Below are 9209 nucleotides of genomic sequence, written 5' to 3' on the forward strand. Positions count from 1 at the left end.
AGATAATGTATATGCTCTTCAGAAGTTCAGCTATGATGGAGATGTGAGTTTAGAATAGGCCTTTTTTTTTTTTTTTCTGCCATATTCTTTAATTCAGACCCAGAAGGAGGTTCATCTGGTACCTTCGGTGCCATCTGGCTCGGCCTGCTCCTCCCGCTGCTTCTGCTTGAACTTCATGTTCCCATAATGCATCACAGCTCCTGTGAGCTTGTAGATGGAGACTTTCTCTTCAGGAGTGAAGCCCAGGATGTCAATGGCACTCTTCCAGGAGAAATGACAGAACAAAGATTAGGGCAGAAGAGACTAACTTATTTTGGAGAATTTATACTGTGTCCTAGGGTAACCACACCTACAGTGGGCTGTTCCTGCACATAATGGAATTTTTTTTACAGTGTGTGTGTGTGTGTGTGACTTACATCTGTGGCCATCAGCTCTTCTTGGTCATCAATGCTGGCGACCGTGATTTCCCCTTGACTGACAAAGGCATAGTCATATGGGTTGGTGGTGATCAGGAGCATTTCTGGGTACATATAATTCAGGGTATACATTTACATTAGAAATTGTTAATAAAAATATTAATGTTCATCTATAAATTTAATGTTCATCTATAAATTCCTTACCAATCAGATCTGGCTTCTTATTGGAAGTGATCTGATAAAAAATATGGTAGCTTCTTTCTGCCTTCAGCTGGAAAGTAACTCTGGACTTTTCTAGAAGATCTGGAAATAGAAACAGATATTAAATTAGAAAAAAAATCAATGCTGCTGAAATACACACACACACACACTTTAGATGGGGGAGAGGGAGGGAGGGAAGGGAGTGAGGTGGGACGAGGGGCAGAGGGAGAGGGAGAAAGAGAATCTTTTTTTTTTTTTTTAAGATTATTTATTTATTTATTTGAGAAAGAGAGAATGAGAGACAGAGAGCACAAGAGGGAAGAGGGTCAGAGGGAGAAGCAGACTCCCTGCTGAGCAGGGAGCCCGATGTGTGGGACTCGATCCCGGGACTCCAGGATCATGACCTGAGCTGAAGGCAGTCGCTTAACCAACCGAGCCACCCAGGCTCCCCGAAAAAGAGAATCTTAAGCAGGCTCCACACTCAGTGCAGAGCCTGTCATGGGGCTCAACCTCATGACTCTGAGATCACGACCTGAGCCAAAATCAAGAGTTGCATGTTCAACCAACTGAGCCACCCTGGCACCCCAATGCTGCTGAAATATTAAATGAACCTCAGTGTCTTTGCTGAGACTGGGAACATTACATTAGACTCCACTGAGATTTCTGCCTGATCCTCTTGGTGCTGGATATAAGAATTCCAAATACATATGGTAACTGCCTACGTTTCTTACTATCTAAGAGTAGAGACTGAAACCTATCTGCTCTAGTAAAAATAAGCTTTTAATATGGGGGACCTGTGACTTCTGTATTATTATTGATCTGTAGTATCTCCTCCTTCCTCACGTCACCTGAGACTTTGTGGTGAGTGGTTACTTAGAAATACCTACCAAAGCTCAGATGAAGAGCAAGTCACAGCAATATTGTAAACCTATAGGTAACTCATAGGAACCTGAAGTAGCCCAAGTGTTTGTCCTGGAAAAAATACCAAAGCTGCTTCTGTGGCAGGAATTTCAGAATGTGCTCCAGAACCGCCAGTCTCCATTGAGGTTGATGGAGCGCACAGTGGACTTATGGGTAAGTCTGGCATGAGCTCATGGGCAACACTGGCAGCAGGCTCAGCACACGCCAAGTGTTCCTGAATATCCTGCACATGAAATCACTCGTCTGTCTTTTGATTTTTGGTGGTCCTGTTACTCACATGTTTCAATATCTGCAGAAGCCAGCTTCCCTGTGGTACCAAAGTGGATTCGAATGAATTTACCCTTGAAAAGAGAAAGATTATTTAGTATTGAAAAGTTGAAACACACAGAAGGATGCAATCGAAATGATAATTCAGACGTGCTTTTTCTAGCACGGAAGGACCGAGAAGACCCCTCTGTGACCAGGAGACTTACAAAGCGAGAGGAGTTGTCATTCCTCACGGTCTTGGCATTGCCAAAGGCCTCCAGTAGGGGGTTGGCGCTGATGATTTGATCTTCAAGGGTCCCCTGCAAAGGCAAGAGCGGTCCTCACCTCTGGGGCTCCAGACTTCCCAAGAACCGTGAGAGTCTTGAGTCTGGCCCCAGACCCACCTGCATTTTGCCAGAGGTAGCTTCCTCCTTCTTCTTCTCCCCAGTGACTGCAATTGTTGCAAAGTACTGGATGACACGCTTGGTGTTCACGGTCTTCCCTGCACCAGATTCTCCGCTGTCAAACAGAGACCAGAGAAAAGATCAGAACTACTACAGCTCATGTTGTCTATGTCTAAGACAATCAAAACCAGAGAAGGGAAGAATCACGTACGTGATCAAGATGGACTGGTTCTCACGATCTGTGAAAGAGAAATCAAGACCAGCAGTTAAAAAAGAAAAAGAACATTTGATATAAAGATTATTGAGTCAGTTTAGATCAAACACAGCTTGTTCTTTTAATATTTGCAAGATGTCACTTATGATTTTGGTTTTGTGATTAGTCCCCCAAGAGTACTTGGCTCTTGGGCGCCTGGGTGGCTCAGTCGTTGAGCGTCTGCCTTCAGCTCAGGTCATGATCCCGGGGTCCTGGGTTCGAGTCCCGCATCGGGCTCCCTGCTCGGCAAGAAGTCTGCTTCTCCCTCTCCCATTCCCCCTGCGTGTGTTACTGCTCTCGCTATCTCTCTCTCTGTCAAATAAATAAATAAAATCTTAAAAAAAAAAAAAAAAGAGTACTTGGCTCTTGGAGTAAAATTTGTGACAATGAGAGGCAAGCTATCATCTGTTTCCTTTTGTATCTTACTAATTTTAAAAACTTTGTGATGATAAATTTCAAACAGATACCAAGTAGAGACAATAACATAGAGAGCCCCCATGTCTCCATCATACAGCTTCAACAATTATCATCACTTGGCCAATTTTATATCCTCTATACTCCTGTCCCATTCTTCCTGGATTATTTAAAAAAAAAATCCCAGGCATCCTATAATGTCATCTATCAATACTTCAGTAAGAATTAATAGAATTTTGAAGTCATGAGGGATCTTAGAAAAATTCCCGAGGCCAACTCTTTTATTTAACAGATAAAGAAGCTGAGACCCAGAGAGGAATCAGTGACTTTTTGAATAATAATTACAGACCTTGTTAATAAGGTCAAAGGTATTCAGGTCTTCTGACTGCCACTTTATGTATTTTTCTGCTACCTGGCCTCCTCCCAGCTATTGATATGACTAATTTGACTGCTGGTAACACTAAATAGGGAAGGGATCTGGAATTGTAAATATGTTCATTTAGTCTTATATTCCTTTTGATTTTATGTACATTTCTAAATAATAAAAACAGACATTGTCACTAGTTATATGACTGGTATGTTGGATTTATACCAATTTTCTGATATGTTAAATCTCCAGTTCTATTTGAGTGGATTCTCAAATCTAAAAATCTATCAGAGAAATAGATACAAATCTGGATGTTATTTCGATGTGCATGTAGACTTTAGAGAACTTCAGAGTTCTCTTCAGAGCAGTAGATACAGATTTTAGAACATAGTCAAATTGATTTTTTTTCCAGTAGCAGAAAAATTATGAAAGATCGTATCCCATCTCATGGGAGCACTGATAAGAAAAGTTCTGGTCTCTTTTGGCGATGCTAAAGTAACATGAACCAGGTCAAATGCCACAGTTTAGCATGGTTTTCTATGCAAATCACGTTTGGGAGCCGTAAGTGATCTTGAATTTGGAGCAGTCCCGAAGCCTGGGGAGTGGAGACCTTGGCACAGAGGTGGTGGTGTACAAAGCAGAGTAAGTGCAGCTGCCGAGTATTAAACCCTCCGAAACAAGCCAGCCTTTGGATCGTTTCTGGAAGGTGGCTAGCTTCTGCTGACGACCAAAGAACAGTTGACTGGCATGAAATCCTTGTGGAATTGCTGGCCAATTTGTAATGGAAGATTCCTGTTTTATTCCTTTCTCTTCTCTCCTCCTTTAACAGACAACCTAAAAACAAGTTCAGCAACACACACAAAAACCAAAAAAGAACAAAACCCTCTCAGTTTCCAAAACCCTATGGAACAACAGGAAACTCTGGAATTCAGAGTATTTCCAAAGGCAGTACATTTGGTGTGTGAAAATAAAAGGTTTAAATGCTGCACTTGGGCCTGTAATGCATATCAGAGCTGTTTGTTTATGCTTTGATAAGACAGGAATAACAGACTTTGATAGGATTTCAAAAATATTTTCAGAGGAAGAGGTATTTCTAATAGGAAGATGATTCAGAATCTTCGGGAGGAAAGTGGTAGCTCTTTCTTTTTTTTTTTTTTTTTTTAAAGATTTCATTTATTTATTTGACAGAGAGATAGAGAACACAAGTAGGCAGAGAGAGAGGGAGAAGCAGGCTCCCCGCAGAGCAGGGAGCCCGATGCGGGACTCGATCCCAGGACTCTGGGATCATGACCCGAGCCGAAGGCAGCCGCTTAACCGACTGAGCCACCCAGGCGCCCTGGTAGCTCTTTCTTTACATGTGTTCTACCCCAAATGCTGGCACTATTAGCTGTGTCGTTTAACGATAAAGATAAGAATTACAAAGCTTTCCAGCTGTAGCTGGTAACTATTTTCCTTGATTGCTGTGGATGTGCTTGTTTTAAAATAATTGATTTGAACTTTTCTTCTGTTGAATCAGAAATGAAAACCTATGGGAAATCGGCAGACGCGTTTACAGAGGTCTGCTAATTGTTTCCTCCTGGCTTCCGCTTACTAGCTGGGTTAGCTTGGGCAGGTCAGTGAGCTCAACCAGCTTCCCTTTCCTCTCTCTAAAATGGGGATGGCTGCTGGGAAGCATATATGACACTGGAGCTCTGGAAGTTCCTTGAATACAGTGAAGCCCCATGTGGCTGCAATGTATTATTATAATCAGACAGAGGCTGCTTGTTAAAGGTTCTGTTTCTGCATTTTTGCACATAAATAGTTGTGTCACTCACCTGTCAGCATGAACTGATAGGCGTTGTCAGAGATGGAGAAGATGTGGGGCGGGGCCTCCTGGCGCTTCTTGCCTCGGTAGGCGGCCACCACCTCTGCATTGTACACCGGCAGCCACTTGTAGGGGTTCACGGTGACGCAGAAGAGGCCCGAGTAGGTCTGAGAAAACCAGAAGATGTGACATGTGGATCTTGTCTTTACTCAGAGAGATGGACGGAATAGGGAGATGCTGAAGGGCGCTCACGTAGATCATCCAGGCTGCGTAACGCTCTTTGAGGTTGTACAGCACTCCAGGCTCGTGCAGGTGGGTCATCATGGCCATGTCCTCGATCTTGTCGTACTTGGGAGGGTTCATGGGGAAGACTTGGTCCTCCCTGACAGTTAGAGTCTGGCAAGTAAAGTGAGAGACCACTTTGTATTAATGGTGGGACGTAGGGTTGGTTTGTCTGTTTTGCTTATAAAACTATAATTACTGACACTTTTCATTTATTCAGTATTCTTTAAATCAAGGCATGAAATTATATTTATTTCAGAGTCTGATGCTAAGAAAATCGGTCTCCTGTGATGAACTAGGATACTCCCTTTTTTTATTTTTATTATTTATTTATTTATTTTTAAATATTTTATTTATTTATTTGAGACAGAGAGAATGAGAGACAGAGAGCATGAGAGGGAGGAGGGTCAGAGGGAGAAGCAGACTCCCCGCCGAGCAGGGAGCCCGATGCGGGACTCGATCCCGGGACTCCAGGATCATGACCTGAGCCGAAGGCAGTCGCTTAACCAACTGAGCCACCCAGGCGCCCCGGATACTCCCTTTTTTTAAAGATTTTTTTTCTTCCCATATTGTCCTGTTCCCAGTTTTTATCAGTTTATATCTTTTTAACTCTTAACAGGTTAAATTTTTAATTTTTCCCGGCCATTCATTACAAGAAGCTTCTGGGGGGAAGTAATGGGGATACTAATACATTATTTGGCTAAGTAAATAATAGTTTCTTGACAGGAGAAGCTGGCTTCTATTTCCCCCAAGTTTGGGGGTTTATAATGCGAAGTGGGGAGTTGAGGGATATGGTGGTGGCTGACTCTAGCGTGTTGAAGTCCTGTGGGTAGCCGGGAAGGGGGCACCCGAGGTGACTGCTGGGAACCTCCTTTGCCGTCCAAATCTGGCATCCATAATGGACCAGGAGGGTGTCTGTGGTGGCAGGAGGCTTAGAGCTTCACCTTGAATGAGGAAACTGAAGAAGACAACTGGGAGCGTTTTCTCCCCATGTGTTTACTTACTGCTCCACCTTCTGTCTTCACAGTTACTTTCCCTCCTTCCTTGCTCTGTATGGTGCTCTTCACGTAGGAGGCCTTGGGCTCCGCGACAAAGACCGATGTTTTAGCATCGAAGGGCTTGTTTTGGGCCTCGATCCGCTCCTTTTCCGATTTTCGGAGGAAGGGAGCGGCTTTGCCAAAAGCTGCCATCTCAGTGTCCGAACTCGCACTCATGGCTACAGTTTATTTAGCAGAGGATTCTGCCTTGGGGAAGAAATGGGGCAGAGGGAGAAAAAGCAACCAGAAGTTATACCTTCGAGCTAGGATGTGGCATGAAAGAGGTGTTGTGCCCGCATCGCTTGGGCTGTCTGCTCCCCCAGGCTGCCCTTGACCCGTGTTCTCACACAGGCCAAAGGACTGGGCGGGCATGAGGTTGTGACTGGAGGCTTCATTCTTAGTACTTTGCAGATTTCCTTCTGGGACACATACCTTGATCCTCAGGGCCAGAGTGCCTTCAGTGGAACCCTTGCATGTTTGAATCTCTACACTGTTAACAATATCTACAGCTGGGGGATTGTTCTCTAGCAGCTGTCTTTCTTTAATCCCTACTTTTCCTTCTGCATGATGTTTGCATCTGCCATATACCAGGATAGTCACATCGTTAGGAGAGAAGATTTGTCTTGTGCAAAAGCAAGGTTGGTATTTTCAGTGCTTTCAAAGACTTGCTTTACCTTTTTAGGTGGCCATTTTTTTTTTTCTCTCTTAAGGCTTGTGTTATTTTTTTTAGAGATTTATTTATTGGGGGTGGGGAGCAGAGGGAGAGAGAGGATCTCAAGCAGAATCCCTGCCGAGCAACAGAGCCTGGTGAGGGGCTTGATCTCACGACCCTGAGATCATGACCTGAGCCAAAGTCAAGAGTCAGATGCTTAACGGACTGAGCCACCCAGGTGCCCCAAGGCTTGTGTTATTTTTAATATCTACTTTATGTTAATATTTAGTGTTAAATCTCTCAGTGGGTTGTTAAAAGAACCTCATAATAAATTCTTAATACCGTATGGTTTTGTCATTTGGCTTGTTACCAAGAGACTTAGCATTGCCTTAATTCCAAAATCTCTTTTGACACTTTCTTTTTTTGCATGAGAGATTTCAACTGCCAGTTAACAGATCTAACCACAGAGAAATGAGAGCTTCAGCATGAAGAAGGCCCTTCTTCCCACGTACATTCCCCAGGCTTCTCTTCTTTCCATCAATAAAAAGAGACAGAAATGTAAGGGTTCATCACATGTAAGCCATTGTCCTCTAATTGATAGATATGCCTCTGCAGGGTTGGCCTGTTAGATTGGTTGAGTCTTTCCTTTCAGGTGTAAATTAGTTGGGGAAGGGCCAGGACCTCTTCTAAATTAGGCACGGTATTTAGCACTGTGTGGGTGTACCACCGGGGACTTTTTAGAAGAGCAATAATCGATCTTTCTAAAAACAAGTAACAGTGAATCATCAAAAGTAGTTAAAACATGGTTGTCACAAGTTGTTTGTCTTTTCATTTTTTGGTAAGGATTTTTCTGGGGTGTTTAAAAAATATTTGTAAGATGTCTAAGGGTCAGTGCTTTGCAGGAAAGGGAGTTTGGCATGGACTGGTCTGTTGCCCCGGGTCTGTCAGAATTCCTTCTGTCCCAAATGGTCCTTCAAGCCTGGAACTCAGGTGAGGGGAGTGCAGAGGAGAAGGCTTTTGGGGAGCAGCATTTTCCCAGCATTTATAAGCAGTCATTTGGAAGCACCGCCTGCTTAGGTAAGAGCAGGAACATGGAAGTGGTGTACAATTAAGACTTGTTCCCAGCTTCGTTAGCCCGAATGCCCTGTGTCGTCAACATGCCCAGAAACCTGAGGCTTACCTTGGGAGTTCCAGATGAATCGCAGGTTCAGAAGTGGCTGACACTGTGAAAAATAAGGTCTCTCCTTAGCAAAGTTCTGACATGCCAGCAAAACCAGTTACAGAATTATAATTGCCCTGCTCTAACGCTCAGCTTTGTGAAAATAAAAATCAGACTGGGGAGGGACAGTTTCATGCTCAGAGGTGGGCCGTGGGATCAGCTCTTCCTGTCCCTGGGGGTCCTTCAAGCCCCAAGGTCCCCATCACTCACCTCTGGGTTCTTGGTGGAGATACGGCAGGCGGGGTCCCCGCGCTTATATGGGCACCAGTGTGCTGACGCTGCGCTCTCTCCGCTTTGTTAGGGCAGGACATTTGGCAGCATGACCCTCGGCATAATTTGTACTGACATTTGGCATGTTTGGATATAATTAGAAGTATTCATATCATTTTGAGTATGTGGACCAATCTCCTATAAATAATTTGACAGGGACCAATCTGCTGGCAGAGAATGCTTTCTAGTATGTTGGGAAGGTGATCTTTGCCTGGTGGGGCCTCAAAGTCCATTCCCACGAGCTATATTCGATTTGGCGAACTCTTCTACACATACCTGTGGTAACCCAGTGATCCGGTTCTCAGCGACACATTGCTGTCAGGGCCTTCTCCGCTTTTCCTTATTTGTTACCACAGGAGCCCTCCACTTCATCCCCCTGGGTCACTGCCAAGGCTCACCCTTGGAGTCTGGGCTTGGGCAGCAGGGCCAAGGTGAGAGGAGAATCTCCGCTGAGCCTCCACCATTGGCCAGTGCCCACCCCCTCAAGACTGAAAAACATTATTATTTCAGTACAAAATAGTATGTATTCATCGTAGGAAAAAAAACCACAGATAAGCGGAGAGAAGAAATGTCTATAATCCCAACATGCAGAGATAAAATAAGATAAAGATGTGTAAGTGGGATCATACTCTATATGTGTATATAGTACCTATACAATCTACTTAAAAAGTTATATTGTAGGTAATTTTCATATCAGTGATCTAGTTTGCATCCTTATTCTTT

The 9209-nt window shown here is 43.9% G+C and overlaps 1 protein-coding gene across 2 annotated transcripts in view; it reads right to left on the reverse strand.

Annotated features, from left to right (window-relative positions):
* LOC118000070 (myosin-8) overlaps window positions 1-8483 on the reverse strand; it is a 30435-nt gene extending 21952 nt beyond the window's left edge. Inside the window, exons 1-12 of one of the 2 annotated variants that reach the window (XM_034989607.1) lie at window positions 8427-8483; window positions 8178-8220; window positions 6313-6552; window positions 5279-5422; window positions 5037-5193; window positions 2400-2427; window positions 2189-2303; window positions 2012-2104; window positions 1816-1879; window positions 621-719; window positions 417-520; window positions 123-261 (exon numbers count right to left, since the gene is read on the reverse strand). In XM_034989607.1, the coding sequence (XP_034845498.1) occupies window positions 123-261; window positions 417-520; window positions 621-719; window positions 1816-1879; window positions 2012-2104; window positions 2189-2303; window positions 2400-2427; window positions 5037-5193; window positions 5279-5422; window positions 6313-6522 (1153 nt within the window). In that variant the 5' untranslated portion in view covers window positions 6523-6552; window positions 8178-8220; window positions 8427-8483. Of the gene's footprint in view, window positions 1-122; window positions 262-416; window positions 521-620; window positions 720-1815; window positions 1880-2011; window positions 2105-2188; window positions 2304-2399; window positions 2428-5036; window positions 5194-5278; window positions 5423-6312; window positions 6553-8177; window positions 8359-8426 lie in introns of those variants that run through there. The other variant, XM_034989608.1, reaches the window with a different exon arrangement.
* Between the last annotated feature and the right edge of the window lie 726 nt (window positions 8484-9209).

The sequence above is a fragment of the Mirounga leonina genome, unplaced genomic scaffold (assembly GCF_011800145.1).
Source record: "Mirounga leonina isolate KUSES-001 unplaced genomic scaffold, KU_Mleo_1.0 Mir_488, whole genome shotgun sequence".
Lineage (NCBI taxonomy): Eukaryota > Metazoa > Chordata > Mammalia > Carnivora > Phocidae > Mirounga > Mirounga leonina.